The following is a 19,378-nucleotide window of genomic DNA, read 5'->3' on the forward strand; positions in this document are numbered from 1 at the left end:
CAGCCCTTCATCTCCTGACTCACCTACACCGGGGATACAACAATCTGATCTCTAACTTGTGGTGTTTATTAATTTGAGAAATCGGCTGCTGTGCTCAAGACAGCTGTACTTGTTAAGTTTTGTGCATGGTGGTAATTAGTGCAACCCTTAGTAAATATGCCTCTAAACTTCTGGCAGCTCTAGTTGTGCTGTTTCTGTAGCCATTGCTGATCTCTGAACTCACTTGTGGAGAGCTGCTGGGATCTGTAAAATCACTTTTTTTTTTTTTTTTTGGGCTACTTGTTTGGTTTTCTCACAGAGAATATAAATGAGACGCCGACTGGAAATAGCACCTGGACCTTATGATAAAGTAGTTAAGTATCGTTAACTGGCCGACCAGCTGTTTAAGTATTAATTGAAGGGATGAAAGTGACAGCAGAAGATTTAATGGGGATGTTGAAAAGCCACCGCAGCTACATTCACCCTTTGAAATTAGGTTACAGTGCATTCATTTTAATCACAATGAATGAATAATGTAGTACTTTATCATGCTCAGGTGGGCTGAAGTCAGAGTTGACAAAAAAATCTTTGCTAGTAAAAACGCCTTAACTCTGGAAGCCTTTGCACTTAGACGAGATCAGTCACCGTTTGATCATCTTGGCACAAGAAAGCTTTAAGTTATCATTTGATGAGTCTGGAGCTTCTTTGAGGGTTCTCTTTGTAACTGTACCCACAGCATGCACATGTGAGGATGCACATGTGAGGACACACACACACACACACACACACACAATCTCATCTCATCTAATTTCATCCCAGCTTTGGTCGGATGAACAAGGACAGTTGAGAATCGTCTTGCTCCCACTCAGAATTCAGAAGTGCACCAGGAAGCATGAAATTGTTTTATTTATTTACGATCTGCCTCGTTGTCCCTGATAATGAATGTGGCTTACAACTTAGAACGGCGTGAGAAAGACTTTTAACAATGCAGGAACAAGGAGGAGATGAGTGGAGGAGTGAAAGGAGGGGAGGGAGAAGGCAAACAATATGAGACACTTAGAAAAGTTTGGGAAAAAAAAAGACCAAAGAAAGAGGGAGGGCAAGACCACATCCACACTAACTGTGATACATTTGAAAACATATTTGGACTTTCAACATATTCAATAATAAAAACCAGATCTTTTCAAAGGTGCCCTTTGCAAAATGCTGGTCTTGTTATTCAAGTGTGATGGAAGTCTTTGTGATCAATGGCAACAGCTGTGTGACTATTAATCACTGCGTAATGGGTAACGAGTAATTTAGAACACATTTAAACACAGTTTTCTTTGGCATATGGCCTTAAACACATTGTCCAACCTGGTCTCACTCCGAAGTCGTTGAAATCCGGTGCTTGGGCAATGACTTGTGGTGTCAAAACACTGACGAAAAAGTTGTCCTTTAACATTTGCATGATATGCGGCTGGTTGCCGTTATAGTTTAATGGTGCTCGACGGCGTCGGGGGAAACACGGCGGGACATGAAAGAAAGTTAAGGTGACGAAAGTACGAGAAGGGAAAGCGGTAGTGGGGTTGGATGGTCCAACACACACCGACTTTCACCTGGGAGACCTATGTTCGGGTCCTGTAAGATTATAAAGGCAAACCCTGTTCTTCTTAGTGCGTTTTTTTTGTATGTAAACAGTAAATTTCCTGTGAAAACTGTAACAGACAGAGCTTGACACGGCGTCCCAGAACAACCTTTCATTGTGGAATCTGGACTTGGAAAGCTTATGACCAAACGTCAATATGTGACGAGGTCTGAGTGACAATGTGATGCATTGTCTAATGGCATGCTGGGAAACTCCACCCATTTAGCCCCAACACACCACAGTATGTTAAGTGCACAATAATAGTGCTGGCTGTTGGCATTAATCTTATCAGTTAAAACTGGCTTTATACATTTTAGTCAAATTAACTCAAAAGTTGTTGACTTAACATAAAAAAATATGTCAAGCTCACGAGGGAGGAGTCTTTTGTGTCAAGTGAACATAAAGTTTTTAGGTCATTTTGACAATCTGAGAAGTTTGTGTAGACTTACCATTAAATTTTTGTATCATGGGTGGATTGGGGTTTTACAGTGTTGTCTGTTAGACCTACCATACACTAGACAACTCTGAAAAGACTATGAAAAGATTTTTAAAAGAAGAAAGTTTGACACCCTGTCACATCTAAAGACTGTGAGTTTTGAGTCACGGACTTTGATAATTTGCAAAGACTTGCAGAGTCATTATTTGCAAGATTCCTTTTGAGGTTATTTTCCATCCTGCTCCTGGTGGAAAATATAATGTCAAACTCCCTTGAAGAAATATGACACGTTAACAATTCCTTACATGTTTGCAAAGAAGCATAACTCTAAAAAGAAAAGATAGAAGGGGTCATATGTCGGCAGTGTTCTTATCAATTTGGCATCAATATAATCCATAAAGAAACTGCTTTGCATGCAAACTCACACAGATAAGTGTTGGTTGGAGGATTAGATACACGTTAAATTTATTCTTTTTCAACCCACATCTCCACCAGTTTCTTCTCCTTCTCCACAGTACAAGAGAACTGAGACTTGTTCATGTTCTTGTGCTTCCCCAGAGGGAGACTAACCATTGTTCTGACAGCCTAAAATTCCAAAGCCTTGTCAGTTCAAAAATGTCCCCTTGGACCCAAGGCCCATTTCTCAGACAGTCCGTTATCCCCCCAGAAAACGCCCTTTGCTCCAAAGTCTCATTTCTCTAAGAAAAAATACATAGTCTCTTAAGTTAGCTGACCCAATCACCAGAAAAAAATGTTGGTATTGCATGTTTTTGTAAACCACAGGTATGTTACATTTGTCAACAATGCTGTTGTGAATGTGTGGTTAGGTTTAGGCATAAAAAACACTTGGTTATGGTTGGGAAAAAGTTCATGTTTTGGCTTAAATACAATAACCACTGGGAAAGTAGGGATGGGTCAGTAAACACACCCAGGATCGGTGGCTCAAATGCCACTAGGGAACTGAAACTACAGGGAGTGAGCAATTTGGAGGAACTGGGACCAGTTACACAAAACACCTTGAGTTTTTTCCTTAAGTGTGACACTTAAGGCTTAATTTCTCCTTAGCTAATGGACTCACACAGTTGCACATCATCCCTTAAAAGGTTTCCTTAGTTAAAGACAAATAGTGAGAAACGGCAGAAGGAAAGAATACAAGAAAACATATTGGTCAAAGGAGGAAAAGATTAAACTTTTGGAGGAATATAATCATAGAAATTAAATACTACAAAGTAAATTTGATCCCCAAATACCAGAAAACAATCAAAGGAAGAAATCACAACGAAAACTGATTCAGTCACATCTATAGTGTAAAATCAAAAGTGGATCCATTAGGTTCTCTTGGTCGCAGAACACTCTTCTCTTGCTGTGTTGGTTAGTTTTCTTCATTAATAACCCTATACTTCGTTATGTTGCAGTTAAGATAAAGTCAGAGATACAGATATAGTTTTTTCTTTTACCTTGCTTTGGTTGCTAAGGTCTGTTGTGCAATGGTCTACGAAACCTTAAATACTTAGGTGAACATTTTAAGGAAACCTTAAGGTGAAGACTGAAGGGTGTTTTTTGCAACCGATTTTATTCTGAGGAAACCTTAACTAGGACTTTACAGAAAATCTTAACTTACAATTTTTTGTGCAATTGGCCCCAGCACTTTGAGGCAATGGGCTTTTGTTTTATGGATCATGGGCAGTTGGAGAAATGGGCTTTTAGTCCAGTGGGACATTTTTCGGACTAATGGGGCTTTGGTATTATGGGCCATTAGAGCAATGGCATGGCACCTCTCAGAGTTCATGTTTACTGTCCACCTGGTTTGCTGCTTTGGTATGATGCTGGAGAAAAAGCATCTATTGGTTGTTGACAATGTTCATGTTATTGCTCTTAACTGGTTGCTTGAGCCAAGGCTAAAAAAATATGATAATATTAAACATGTTTGAGTTTACTGGAACATCAAGATGAGAAAAAGACTGAACTAAGACAGCTTGGACAGAGTATCATGACCACCTTAGGCCCAGATCAGACCAAAGATTTGCAACAAGATGAGTTGAAACAAGCAACTACTTGCAATGTGCCACTCTACAATGTTCTAAAAACCTGCAACTAGATGAGATGGTGTATCATGTCTATGCAACAACTCTCTGTATTGTTCTGATTTCCAGCTTTTCAGGTGTATTTTGAGGCTGAATACAATTTGTAGCTTCTTAAAAGTGAGCGAACACAGTGTCTGCGGTCATTTTGACTCGACCAGTGGACTTCACTACAAGCTACTTGGCTGCTGACACAGGTGACATACTTTAGGTTCTAAAACCAACAACCAGCGATTTGACCATCGGGGTCGAAGGTGACACTATCAGCCTGCTTGAGCTGAGCTCAGGCCGGCCAGTTCCCACTGCTGCAACTTTTCTCTGTAAAGTTCCAAAATGGTTTCGTCTGAACTGGGCATTAAACCAAACAATCAAGATCACAGGAGTACACACCAACTGAGGTAAAACTCTCATGATTGGAAATTTGTCTGCAACAGCGGAATGGCTTGAAAAGCTGTTTGGTGTTCGGCCGACAATAGCTGCAATTCAACTCAAAGTTAAAGAAACACCAAAATTTCAGTCTTTTTTTTAGACCTAAAAGCAAACTCTGAGAAATCGATCTAAAAATAATAGCGTGGACATCTGTCACACAAATGGCGTTCTCGCATCTATCTGAGAAGATTTGGCTGGAGATGGAGAGGGAGGAAGAAGAAAAATAGGAGGGAACAGAGGACTAAAAAAAAGTACAAAGTCAAAAGAAGGGCATGCAGGAATAAAGGAGAAAGCAGAGAGGAAGAAAGGAGCAGTGGGGTGTTTTGCTATCACCAATAGTTGAGGGATATTTCCTCAGCCAAGGCGCTAATCCGGCTAGCATTAGCATTTTCATGAGTCCTGTGTCCGGGGCTTGGCAGAGCATGTCACTGCCTCATTTGGTTACTTATGTACACACACACACACACACACACACACACACACACACGCGCACACACACACACTTTCTCTCCTTCGATACCTCTCTTCCGCGACCGACCCACAGCCCCATTGGTGTCTGTGTGTATTTATGCGTCATGCACACCCATATCGCGCTCCAAGCAATACAACAGAGCTGAGGACTGCTGGCAGCACTTCCCTTATCTATCAAAGTACTTCTCATTCCTTCTTTAAAATGAATTTCTCCTCTTCACTGCTTTCCAGCCTTAGTCGCTTATGAATTCTAAGAGTCTTGCTGTTATTATGTAGCCTTCTGCAGCCTTGCTGAACAAAAACTTCCCTGCACTACTTACCGCACGACCGTGAAGGCTGTAATTTAAAAAACAGCCACCGAAGGAACTTTCATGGTTAATTCTTACATTAAATTTGACTAAAAAGTGTTTATATGGCAGCTGGTGTTTGGGTTATCTGGCACTTTCAGAGAGAAACCAGACCTTTGATTTGTGACTGTCGCATCCCGTCCAAGCCTCAATTAAATACTGTTTGCTGCAGAAAAGGTTCAGAGGTAGTGTGTTTATTATCTAATGCCTTTGGTAATGACAGGGGTGCACAGTCAGTGGGTTTCCCGCTAATGGACTATGCTGTTGGTTAAAGCAAACAAAAAAAAAAAAAAAAAAAAAAGCTGTGCACTCTCCTTTCAGCTGGGTGACATTTATTTGGCCACCGAAATTTCAATTTTCTTTGTCTTTCTGGCACTAAGCATAACTGTGTGCTGCAAATCTCCAAAGGGAAACAGAAGTCAATGAAATCAGTCATCTGTGGTCAAACAGATGCATTAACATTGCTCAAGGGTGGGCATCCTTAATGAGATGCATTGACACTGCATTTTTGTCCTCATTTTTCTTTGCCAAACATTTGTCAATCTGTGTGGGAAAGGATCTTAGAATTGTTCCTGAAGTTAGTTAAAAAAAAAACAAAAACAAATAAGCATTGGGTGTAAATTTTAACAAAAAGTGTTCAAATTCTGTATCCTGAATGAGTTAGGAGAAAATATTTCTAGTATTTTCAAAATGCCAGTGTGTTTCTTTTGAATCATTTGAGCTCTGGCTATGGACTGTGTATAAACAATTGATGTGGCCACTGTGATGACACCCACTGCGTTGTGGACTCCCATGTTCAACCCATGAATATGGCATTTTGGCCATCGCCATCTTGGATTTTTTTGAAAACTGAAGTGAACTGAAATTTGGAAGTGACGGTGGCGCTGTGGAGGAGTAAGGGATGGCTCTGACTCATACACTGTGGCGACCCCTCACAGACAGCCTGTCACTCAGAGCATCCATGCCCTTAGTCATGTGTAAGTCTTAATAAAATTTAAATGGGTGAGGTATATAAAAATCAACCCCACTACAGTTGTCATGAATGGGGCATTATCTATTGAAGCTATTGAAAATTGAAGGTTTTTTTTTATACCAACCCTTTCTGCTGTAAAGTTGGCCATTTTAACATGGCGGTCTGTGCAGGCCCCCAGGAAGTGCACCACACTTTGAAGCCAATTTTTGCAGTGGCCAAACAACGGGACTACAATTTCCAGGGTCCATCACTTGATACCATTGGGCCCAAAAGACTTTTTCCCATAGATTTACATTGGGAAAGAGACGTCTATAAATTAGTGGATACATTTTTTTGATTGTCACAAGTCCCGTGAAATGACTCATTTTACTGTAAATATTTAATTCATTCAGTTCGATAACATTTGGAAATTCTAAAAGAGCCGCAAGTTAAAACTATTTTATTCCCATTCAAGTTAGCTGGGCACTCAATTGGACTTCAGCTGCTCGGCTGCTAGAAGTTGGCCGTTGTGTTGGCTTAGTCGTGCTTGCAGTAAGTAAGTGTCGAGTGCGCTTGCTGTTTGGGCCTGATGATGCAGAAGTAGTGCTGATCCTCTGGGTAATTTCATACCATGGAAATAGAGCTTTTTTGGCTTCATGTGCCACTGAGCAATTTCGTCAAGCAAATATGTCCATAGGTCTCTGGGGTCGACTCACTTTTGGGGCCAGCCTCAAGTGGCCATTTGTGGAACTACAGTTTTTGGCACTTGGATTTGATCCATCCAGGTAGGTCTAGAAGAGCTGCATGATTTAATTATTTTATCCCCATTCAAGCTAGTGGGCCGCAAAACTAGAGAGAAGGCAATCGGCCATCGTATGTCTCTGATCTAAGAGGGCTGACTTGCTTTTGGAGCCAGCCTCAAGTGGCCATTCAAGGGACTACAGTTTTTGGTGCGAAACACATTGGCCTCATCAAAAAACACAAGTGCCTTAACATGCATCATTTTGTGTAAAATCAGGTCAAGGGGAAGTCAGTGTCACAGATGTCGCAACACTACAGCGTAAGACATGACACAACATGTATCTTACCTATACTGGACTCTTCAAAAGAAATGGTGGTGGAGGCTTTCCCCAATGCATTGACTGCCGTCACGTTCACTTTGTAGGGGAAGCTGGAGAAGACCTCAGGGAAACGTACACGACAGCGGTTCTTGTGGTCCGGATCTTTCTGCACCTCCAGTGAACGCTGGTTGTGTCTGGAGAGGAGAGGAAATAATAAAAGGTAAGATGGAGGACAGACTCAATGTGAGACAGACAGAGAATGGTTAGGCTTGTGTTTTTTCTGCTTGAAAGTAGATTCACAGACACTCTTGTTGAAATATAGAAAGAGGAAAGGACACTGGTTAAGTATTTCCCCCCCTCGTTGGCAGCCTGGGAGTTATACATCAAAGCTGTGGACATTAATTCTAACACTTTAAACTGCTGACTAAACCTCCTGCTGCACAGACCAGGACAGGACTTGGGTATGGGACAGAGCCAAACCTGACTTTACTTTTTGTACATTTTTTAGTTTGGTTTTAAGACCTGAATGTGCCCTTCAAACAATGTTTTACCTTGTTGACTAAAAAGACTTTAAATCTTTCACTTTATTTATTTAGATAAAAGCCAGATGCCAGCAACTACCAACCGAGCTCCAAAGGACAATTTCAATCCTCTCCTTGGGAAGTCAGGGATGTTTTTAATTCTAAAATAGGCATCACTCAATGCTCCAGCTGTTGTGTGCTGCTCTGCTTTTCGCACAAAAACAAATCAGACTGATCTGGACGCTAAAGACAGTGACTACTCTCACTGTTAATCTCTCTATTGTCCTCTTCATCTGCACCTCTCTCTGTCCCACTGCTCATTATTATTCAAACAGAATAATACCGGTGTTACAACATTAATGAAGGCAGAGGTCCACATGCTGCGGTGTGAGCTGTGGGACTCTGTGATCTGGGGATATCAAAGAGAACCTGACAGGAACAGACTCGCTGGGTCTCCATCCACACAATTTTGAGTATCTAAGGTCTACCTACTGTTAAAACATGCCTGGGTGCCCGAGGACAGGTGGAGAGAGGTGTTTAACTACAGAGTGAAACCAAAATGCCATCATTTTTTAAATAAGCCCCTGGTTATAATTCCAAAATGATCTTTTTTACACGCTGTTTTAAAGATTTGCCACCAAACTATCTGAATGTAGTGGTTTCTTTTCTCTTTTCTGTGCGGCTTTAAAATGAATTACTCAGGAGACTGGGGTTAAAAACCTTCTGTGATTGACAAATATGCGTAAAACAGTTATTCTAACTTGTCCCCATGGCTGTGAGCATGCTTAAGACACATTATGTGATTAACAGCAAACTAAATTCAAACTCAACTTTTCAGATGCCATTTTATTCTATTGACGTTTGGTCACGGACCTTTTACGTCCTGATACAATGTGAAAGGTACCCTGGGTGCGTTGGTTGTTGACGTCCTGGGACGCTGTGTCAAGTTTTGCCTGTTACATGCATTGTCTTCTTTTAAAATACACTTCCGTTATCACAGGAAATGTACTACCCTTAATCTTATGGGACACGAACTCCGCTCTCCTGGGTGAAAGTCGGAAGAAACCCAACAACTAACACACGTGGTTGGGTTTAGGTAACAAAGGCACGTGGTTAGGTTTAGTAAAGAAAGAACAGGTTTTGGCTTTAGAATCGTACGGGACACCAACACCACTCTCCCGGGTGAAAGTCCCGGGTGTTTTTTGGACCCATCCACCTCCCCTCCAGCCTGCCTTATTCGGACTTGTGCATCCTCAACCGGCCACGTTTCATGCCAACGTTAAAGGACAGCTTTTTTCAACAGTGTCTGACGCTGCAAGTCACTGCCCAAGTGGTGGATTTCGACGACTTCAGAGTGAGATGGAGTTGTCCAAAGATGTACAGGAACATTCCCTGGATTAGTTAGCTTTATAATTACTTCATAAAGCTTGTTTATTGCCTTCAAATTTACTTCAGATGGGTGAGGAGGAGGTGCAGGGGGTCAGGGCTTCATGATATTAGATATTTTTCTTTCTTTTTGTCAAACTCGGAAAGTTTCACCTATCCTGTGCCCATTCTTCCTTGTGAATTGTTTGCCCTCAAAGCCAGGGATATTGAAACTTGGACACAGCTTCTTCTTTTTTTTTTCACTTTACTCATTTGCATTAATTTTGGCAAATTTACACCACTAAAAGGATGCTGAATTAATATGCTATCCATGGATGTACAGGCAGCTATCATTGGAACACTTTGATACTGAAAAAAAAAAAAAAGCTTTAGAGTTGTAAGAAGCATCTTTTTATTTGCAATGGTCATTTGAGACAAAGAAATTCTCAGAAAGTCAGACTGAATTTTAATGTATGTGTATCCTGTCTGTGTGTTCAGGTCTGACTGAGATATGACTCCGAGAAGGAATACTTGCTGCAATCTGAGGCTAAGAGCTTTCAAGTACCTTAAATCCGTCCGCATCCCCTTTTTAACTCTACCATGCTCCGCTGGGAAGGCGTACCTCACCAAAGCTTCTCACCCTGCTCTAAACCAAAGCTGTCCTTGGCAGAAAATTATAAAACGTTAACTTTTAATAGATATTCTCTGTAAAAATATCAGAAATATAGTTCAATGGATAATGGCTGCATACTAAAACGATGGTAATGCCACTTTTGCTATTCGTATCTACAGGATTTCATCATGTCATATCAGACTTTGTCATTGCAGTATTCCTGTGTTTATACATAAGACCATTTTCTTTGGTGAGTACATTACCATAACTTAAGGTAACAAGTGCCTAAATTAAAAAAATTAAGACCTTCATTGTAATAAACTGAAATTAGCCTTTAAATCAAGTTTAAGAAGTACTTCATCGCCAAAGGGCCATTTATATATCAATTACTCACCCTGTGTTACACTGAATTTGAAAAAAAATAATAATAATAATCCCCAAAAATTGAGAAAATTTTTCCCTACTTTAAAGGGCTGGCTGTTTGTGGAGTGTTGAGTATTACAAGTGAGACTTGGATTTTACAGCACAAAAAAGCTGAAGTTTCAATATAGTTTTGCTGTTGTCAAACATGGACCCCTATGACTTCAATTAATAGAGAACTGTTTTTCCACTTTGAACTCTTCATTCACTGGAAGCGTATGAGAAACACCAAGTTTTCTTCAGGAATTTAACTTAACGTGAAGCAAGTAATTGATACAAAAATAGACATTTGTAGGATGAAGTATTCCTTTAACCCTGAAGAATGAATGAGCAATGAAAGGAGAAATTACCCAAAACATTTGCTAGAAATTAGTAAAAAGTGAAAATTAAAAACAAAAAAATTTGTAGAAAAAAAAGTTAAAAACAAACAAATGGAAAAAAAATGCTTAAAATATATAATAATGATAATTATGAATAAAGTTTTTTCCCTAGCTTTTTAAAAATAATTTTCTTAATGTTTTTTTTTTTATTTGCAATTTGTGAAACATTTCTTACTTATTGCCTATTTTGCTTATGTTTTTGAAAGATATTGCCCCAGTTTGCTCAGAGGTCAAAGGTTTGACTACTTGCGAAAGGCGTCTGAAAGCAGCAAAATTAAAGTGATGTTGCTCCAGGTTCAACGGGTTAAAGCAAGCTAGGTCTTTGGAAGTGACACCAATATAAAGCGATCATTTCATAAACTTGTAAATCCTCAAGCTGCACACAGACACAAAACAAATGCTCTTACTGTACGTCCACGTCAAAGGTGGTGGGGATGTACGTCGGGTGCAGCTGGTGCCAGCTGCAGTAGAAGCCTTTAGGGTAGGTGTTGGATCGACAGGTGACCGAGGGCTCCCGAGGGGGAACTGCAGAGAGAATAAAAAGAGAGAGGACAGTTAACTAATATGTACAGTACAGTAATATAATTAAGAACTATGCACAGTTTGAGAAAGAGACACGGAAGAAAAAAAAAAAAACAGAGACATACCAGAGAGACATCAGACTAATACGGATTACATTAATCAAATGCAAAGCAGCTGTGCCTAATTACACTTTTCCTTATTGAATAATTCATTCTTGATGAAATATTTCATTAAAAACGTCACTGCTACTCACTTTAAATTAAATTGCATCTCTGGTTATGTTTTATTAGATGTGCTTTTAATTTGTTTGCTTGTGTTTTTTATTTATCATTTTATACAACACAAAGAAATTAGACTGAGAGAGGGGGAGTGATCAAGATTACTTATATACGTGCAGACTGAACAACTTTTACAATATGACTTATATCTTCTATAAACTTCAATCTCAGGTTAAATGTGATATCTTGGGTCAATTTGGACTGGGAGACCATCTTGTATCTAAAACGTCAGCTCAGGTTCAACGCCAGATTCAATTCAGTGTATCATTCAGCACAAGAATATATCTGCTTCCTCATTTTTTATTTAATGACAGCAGCAGTGATACATTTTGTGACTGAGGGGAAACATATTTGAATTGTCAGGATTGACTTTATTTGCATTGATTTTTGCCCCCTTTAGCTGTCTGAGTGTTGTGTGTACAGGAAACCGTGACCTGCACACCGAGCTGCAGAATGTGTGCGACCCAGGACAAACAATCTCTATAACAATTCAATCAATCTCATTTAAATGACTGAAAAAATGAAATCGAATAAAGCAGAAGGCGACGGGTGTCTGGAGAAAGTGGAGGGACAGAGGACGGAGAAGTGCTGAGGCTGAGAGGGAGGAAGGGAGGAAGATGTGTGAGGAGAAAGGAAGGATATTGGAGTGGTAGAGCAAAAGAAGAATAAAAGAGGTTGGCCAGAAAAAGTGATGTTACGCCAACTCTGGCCTCCTCCAAGATTAGGGTCTTTTCTTCACGGCTAGTCAACCGCGCACTCGTCTACCACTCCCTCTTTATCCCCACAGCTTTTTACCCTTTTACCCTTGTTATCTCCGCTGCATGTAATATGCAGTGAGTGTACAGTGTGGCATCACAAAAATATATTTTCTATGTTATTTGTACTCATAAATATTTCTATTCCCACATCCACCCTCCTTTCTTCTTTATCTTTTCTTCATCTTAATTGCAGCTTTTTCATTTCACACATGCAGCTCCATTGGCCATAGGACTGCCGCAGTACATCGCTTTGACAATATAAGAAGGCTGGCATTTGGACTATAATTATTAAATACTGGAAGTCAGCCAGTGGGTAATATATACTCTTGATATGATAGCTTGACTGATAACAGCTACATTCACACAATTTAATTCTTCATTTATAGTCAGTAATGTACACCGGAGTTGAATGGGTGGGACGGGTCAACCTGTCTTTAAGAGCCTCTAAACCATTCAGCGTGGACATGGGAAAAACTGTGTGAGCCACTCAGTCGAGCAGGATTTCTCTCCCCAGTGGGAAAAACGATAGCTTTCAATGTTTTTGCAGGACAGGACGTCCAGGGTGTGGCCAGAGAAAGGTAATAATTTTACAGAATGATGGTAAAAAGAGAGGTCTTTGCCTACTTTAAGAGGAGAGATGGAATATTTCATATGACATCTTCAATAGTTTGATGAATTTAAAGAGTAAAACTGACTGGGTAAGGGTGATAAAGTGTGTGTGTGTTTGAAATGGTGTTCTGAATGATGATCTGGATTGAGATGGAATTATATACTGTATATTTATATCTTTTGAAAATTTAGCTATCGACTTAGATATCAACAAACAAACAAACTGCATGTACAAAAGGTATTTTATTTTCCTATTCTACTCGTGCATCGTGATTTATAATAAGTTACTGTCTTTAATTTGGAAAATATCCGATAAGATAAAGGCAAGGAAAAAAAAGTATTTTAATTTCCTACAGTAAGCATCTACTCATAGTGCATTATGACTTCCTGAATAATACAGATACAAAATAAAAATTGGTTTCAGCATGACTTAGTTTAGAATAAAATCAAATTAATGAGTTAAAGCTGCAGTTGGTAACTTGAAAAACGAAAACAGAACAAAACAACAACAAAAACTGCTTTGCTTAAACTGTCACTATATCCAGATGGTCGTATAATAAGACAGTCCTTCCAGGATCTCGCGGCAAAAAACCCTTAAATTTGCGGCCAATTTTGTTAAAAATTACAATAAAAATTGTGATTTTTTTTTTTGCGGGAAATTGTGGCAATTGACAGGAAAAAAAAAAAAAGTGATTTTCCCTTCTTTAGTTTTATTTAATTGGATGGACTCCAATAATGTTGCAAAAAATCCTGAGTGATTATTGTAGCTCTCAAACCAGACAATGTGACTGTAAAACAACATGTAAGCTACATCTTCTGTAAACAGAACATTTTAATAAATTCAACACATATTGTCTTGTCTTTGTAAACAGTGCAAATTCTTATGTCAGTACAGAGCGTTTCTCCATGCTACAATGCCATTAGCGCATTTGATGACATGTCTGATGATGTTTCAAATGATGTTGCATGTGTGGGCGGAAAATGCGGAAAAACGTGGAAAAATCGTGGGACTTTTGAAAAGTTGCAAGCCCCAGCAAATATTATGGACTATCGTTGAATCTGCGTTAATTATTGCGATCGCGATTTTCTGGAGGGACTGATCAAACAAATAATCTGTGAAGAAAAATCATGTTCCTCTGCCTCCTCCTGGTGCTCCTAAAGACATTTGCAAAAATCAACCAAGTTTGAACGAAAACAACCAATCAGAGTTGAGGAGTCTTTAATGCAGCTGCCAATCATGTCAATCACTGCTTGTGAACTGTGGTCAAACTGTGAAACTACGCAACGCTCATCAAATAAAACTCACTATACTGTTACTTAAGTTTGTGACCTGGTCGCCATGTTGAAAACAAAACCAAGTACCCTTGGCAGGCCAGTGCAAACGTTCTCATGTAACAGCTAAACAGTACACTGATATATGCTTCTGACCACATTTGAGGTAAGAAATTGACAATGCAGAAACAGAATCTTGATTCATATTTGATCGACGCTGCCTAGGTTGACTGTTTGACCACAGATCAAGAGCAGTGATTGACATAATTGACAGCTGCCTTGGCTCCGATTGGTTGTTTTTGTTCAGGTGCCATTCAGAGCACTATGAGAAGGAGGAGCATGATTTTTACCCTGCATTATCAATCTTATTGACTACTGTCAGGATGTAGTGACAGTGAGTAATACTGCTACGAATACTCGGCCTCTAATAAAGACTAGATCACCACAAGCACTGATTTAGAAAGCTGGTTATACTGTTGACCAGAGATGTGCTGCTAGCCAATCAGAGACAAGTATTTTGTGGCAAAAAGAAGTGTCGCAATGTAGGAAAAAATGAACAGTGGAGGAAAACAGCACAAGAGGAAAGGCAGATCCTCCGAAATGAGAGAGTTACAAAAAGCAGATGAACGATTCGCTGCTACATCACATCCAAGTACCACAATAGCTTCTGCAATGTGTTTTCTCTCTGATGCTCCAGACAAAAAAAAAAAAAACACAAGTGCACAATTTATCCACTATATCTCAAGTGTTTCTCACATTACCGATGATAATTGAGGTGATTTATTTGCAGCCAGTTTCGGAGACATTACTCTGTCATTTTCTGTGGTGTGGTTCCTCCATTTCTGTCTCTGTCAGCTTCCTCTCTTTCCCTCTGGGATCAATAATCTTGATGAAAAGCGTAAATATGCACATGCTTTGTATATTTACAAAGGCTCAGTGGAGATTAATTGACAATAAAAACATTTTTTCACATGTTGCAGCAGCTTCCTGTCTGATTATTTTGTTATTGTGATATCAATGCATATTTGGAACACCCCCTCGAGGCGTATTTGACCAAACACACACACGCCCACAAGCGAAAGGTAGGCTTGATTGGCTGCTACGGGGTCATTTCAGAGTCGCACACAATCAGCTGTGTTTAAGCGGTCACCATGGCAACTAATTAGCCTGTCAATATTGTCAACGATGAGGTGCCAGGGACGACATCCAATCACACTCAATTAATCGCGGAGACTAATTGGGGCCATCTCAATCAATTGGCTCCTCATCTGAGAGCTTCAGTCAAAGTCACACACACACACAATGTCAAACACACACACACACACACACACACACACACACACACAAAATCAATTAAATCGGCTTATTAAGAACTTGGAGAAGTTACAAGTTCAATGATAACAGCTAACGATCAGATGATAAGATCAAAGTTTTAGAGAGAAAAAGCAGCGGAGAAAAGGTTAAAAGACTAAAAAAAGGGGGATAAAAGGAGGAGTATGGTGAAGGGATATCGGCGTCAAGAGGACGAACATAAGTGTGTGTTCATGCCAGCCATGTTTGGAGTGGTATATTTGCACTCAGGAGTGTTTACTCCTTTAATTTAGTTCATTTTGCCAGCGGTGAGTGGTGTCAATCAAACCACCGCTGAGACACCCAGAAAGGCAGTTCATACTGTAGGGCTCCTCCGAGGGGGATGGAGGTGTGTGGTTTGTCGGGAGGAAGAACGTGATCTGAACCATCAATACTAAACTGACCCCCATAGCACAAGGGTTTATGTGCACAAGGACGCAGGTGGTGACATCTATATGCCAGCTGCTCGAGAGCCAATCCTAACAGAAAGCAGCAAGGACAAATAAAAACTGGACTGACGCTGGTACGAGTTACTGAAACTTTACTTAACGAAAACTATACTCAAAAGAAAATGACATCACTTTATTGCAACGCTACCTTTAAAACCAAAAAAAGATAGCACTTATGATATAACAATTTCCAAAATCTGAGGAAATATCTATCTTCTTATCACAATATCTGTGTAATATCTATGTATTGCCCTGCCCTACTTGGAAGTCCATGTGTATTAAGGATACAAGCCCTGGATTGATTGCATTAAGTGATCATATGCTTAAACTTATTATCTTTTTCCAAACACGTGGCTTTTCTTTGCATTTCCTCTTCTTTTTTCCTGCTCCAGTGCAGTTGGGATTTTCCTAGAGCCAGCATTTAGCTGCCATTATATGAAGTGTAACTTAAGACACTTCATGGTTTTCAACATAAGTGCTGCTTTTATCACGACTGAACTAAATGCCAAAACACAAGAGAGTAAACACTCCGACCACGGTTTACAGGAAATACATTCGGTGGTTTGATGATAATGTAAGAAATGCTGGAGGAAAGAAATGTCAGTGTTACAACAGCAAAAGCGAGAAAAGAAGAGGAGGGAAATGACGGGATGGGAAAGAGGAGGCGAGGAACTGTAAGGAAAATACACGAGAAAACAGAGAGGAGATAAGACAAGACAGCTCTCTTTCATCTAATTTTCCTAATGTGCCCTTGAAAAACTTTCGGACCAACACGTACATGCCCAAAAAAGCTGCCGCTCAGTTTCTTCGACAACAACAAAACATCAAAAGCCTTCTCTACATCTAATGAAAATAAAGGTTAAGGGGAGATAATGCACCTGTAGACAAAGCAGACAACAAAGACAGTATGAATATTAAAGAAACTAAAGCAATAATTGTAATTAGAATGACATCGTGCATGTTCTTTTCGAGTGAACCACCCCGCCACAATGAATCAGTGGCAAACAGGACACGGCTCATGAATAAATGTTATTTGAATTAGTGGCCTTTCATCATCTAGTTTGAATTGCTAAACACTGAATGTGATTTTGAAGATGCTCTTTGTTAGCCTCATGAAACACACACCTGCATGTGTGCACATGTGCCCAAGTGGTTAGTGAGGTTACTTTTAAATGATAATAGAACAGAGACTCAACTGACTGTAGCTCATCAATCATAATGAGACCCCCAAACTAGAAAAGAGACATGTTTTGTGTTAAGAAAATGTGTTTCAATTTTCTTAATTTATGACTTAAAGTTCACTGAATTTAAAATTTTCACAAACACGAAGCCACCTTATAGAAACACTAATAACAGGATCTCCAAACACCAGACATGGGAAAAAATAAATAAAATAAAATAAAATAAAAATACAATACAATACAATACAATAAAATAGAATAAAATAAAATAAAATAAAATAAAATGAATAATATAAAAAATAAAATAAGATAAAAAATAAAATAAAATAAAATAAAATAAATAAGATAAAAAATAAAATAAAATAAAAACTAAGGTAAATCAAAATAACAGTATTAACATTGATATATAGGTATATTTATCAGATTGCAATCACACCACTGTCAACAGACCACAATGACAAACCAAAGCACACAGATTCAGACAAACAGGCACCTGGCTTTAAAGCAGGTATCTTTGTAAGTGCAGTTATTTCAACATACCGTGCAGTACTCTGCTCTTTCTCTCTTCACGTCAAAGAGAAATGGCAGATGGAACATTTTTAGTTTTGGATATATGAGGTATTTCTGAGTGAAGAAAATGCTCGGGATTTAATGGACTTTGGGCCTGTCCCATTTCTACCCCTCAAATCTTCCACTTGGTATTGAGTGCCCTCGTTTGCGAGATAGCCCTTGATGAGGGAAGTGAGAAATATTAGGGTAGAGATCTTCCCCAAAGAAATGGGACACCACTTCATGCAAGTCTGCGTGGCTGACATGCAGGCATACATCATGCGTAGTAGCGACACAATGAATATGCCGGCTCCAGCGCTTGTGTTGTGGCATGTGCTGAGTTTATTCTTCTCCGTCTGATGAATCAACGGAGAAGAAATGCTGAAAACAGGAGGCGCCTACGACATCTTCTAGTTCTGATCGATTTTGTTCGGGTAAGTCGATTTGTTTAAATATTTTGACGCTGTGTTCGACCAAGTTGCTGATGAGTTTACGCTAGTCCAACCATCTATTGTCTGTATAGCCAACTCTCGGATCGTACAGTAACAAATTGTTTTCCAAAACTTGCCGAAGTTGCTGACTTCATCTTCCACTTCGTTGAAAGTGTGGGTCGGGGCTCCCTTGGAATCTAGGGCGGGTTTTAAGTGTTGGAAACCACTTCCGCTACTTCAATTCTGTTTTGGGACACCACTAGCCTAAACGTGAACGCGCACAACCAAGTGCAAGTGTGTATTTCTAGGGGAAGTGTGGGTATTGGGACAGGCCCTTCACGAGCATGGAGTCCCTGGAGAATCAGGAGGTTTAGAGCACTGTTAGCCTCCGCTAGTACATTCCTCACCCACAGTGTTAGATCAGGGGGTAATAGGGGAAAAACTTACACTGCTAACATGCACATTCCTACATGGGTGTGATTAGCTTATCACTTCATATCAGATTTGATTGGTTACATTCATGTACACATATTTTATATTTTAGTGGAAGAGAAAATTGACAGATTTTAGTACATACATATTCAAAAGATGGTATTTATGTATGTAGGCTATATATTTGACAAAGAGCTGTTTTAGTTTAATGGTGTCTGGTGGCGTCAGAGGGAAACGTGGTGGGACAAGAGAGAAAGTTAAGGCAACGAAAGTCTACCCGATTGCTGTTCTTTTTCCCAAAACCCAACCACTTGCGTTAGTTGTTGTTGAAGGAAAAAAGTCAATTCACAGTGTTGTACCGGCATAGTGCATCTACTTTGAGAAAAACTGTATGTAAACGTTAAATTTCCTGTGAAACCGGAAGTGCATTTTGAAAGAAGACAGTGCATGTAACAGGCAGAACTTGACATGATGTCCCAGAACGTCACCAACCAACACACCCAGGGTATCTTGCACATTGTATCTGGACGTGGAAAGTCCATGACCAAATGTCGACATGTGATGAGTTTGGAGTGAGAATGTGTTGCAACGGAGTCTGGGGACTTTGAGAGAAAGTCTCTAGTTAGCTGTTGGCTGTCTGACAGCAAAGTAAAGTGTTCAAAATATTATAAATACAGTATCTTTTCTAGCCTTTTTTAGGTGGTTACAAACCAAGCAGTTGAGGCAACACCATTTCATTTTATGTATGTGACACAAAGGTTTTCTATGTGGAAGTTACTGTAACCAAACACGCTGATTTGGTCTACAGGCTCTAAGTATTAAATCCTTTAGATAACGTGATCAAAGTGACGATGCAGTTAGTCTT

At 39.6% G+C, this 19,378-nt stretch overlaps 1 protein-coding gene across 3 annotated transcripts in view; it reads right to left on the reverse strand.

Moving 5' to 3' along the window:
* cntfr (ciliary neurotrophic factor receptor) overlaps positions 1-19,378 on the reverse strand; it is a 348,331-nt gene that overhangs the window by 52,720 nt on the left and 276,233 nt on the right. For all 3 annotated transcript variants that reach the window (XM_049603655.1, XM_049603654.1, XM_049603653.1), the window contains 2 exons: positions 11,090-11,207; positions 7,411-7,577 (listed from right to left, as the gene is read on the reverse strand). In XM_049603655.1, coding sequence (XP_049459612.1) covers positions 7,411-7,577; positions 11,090-11,207 — 285 coding nt within the window. The remainder of the gene's footprint in view (positions 1-7,410; positions 7,578-11,089; positions 11,208-19,378) is intronic.

The sequence above is a fragment of the Epinephelus fuscoguttatus genome, linkage group LG18 (assembly GCF_011397635.1).
Source record: "Epinephelus fuscoguttatus linkage group LG18, E.fuscoguttatus.final_Chr_v1".
NCBI lineage: Eukaryota > Metazoa > Chordata > Actinopteri > Perciformes > Serranidae > Epinephelus > Epinephelus fuscoguttatus.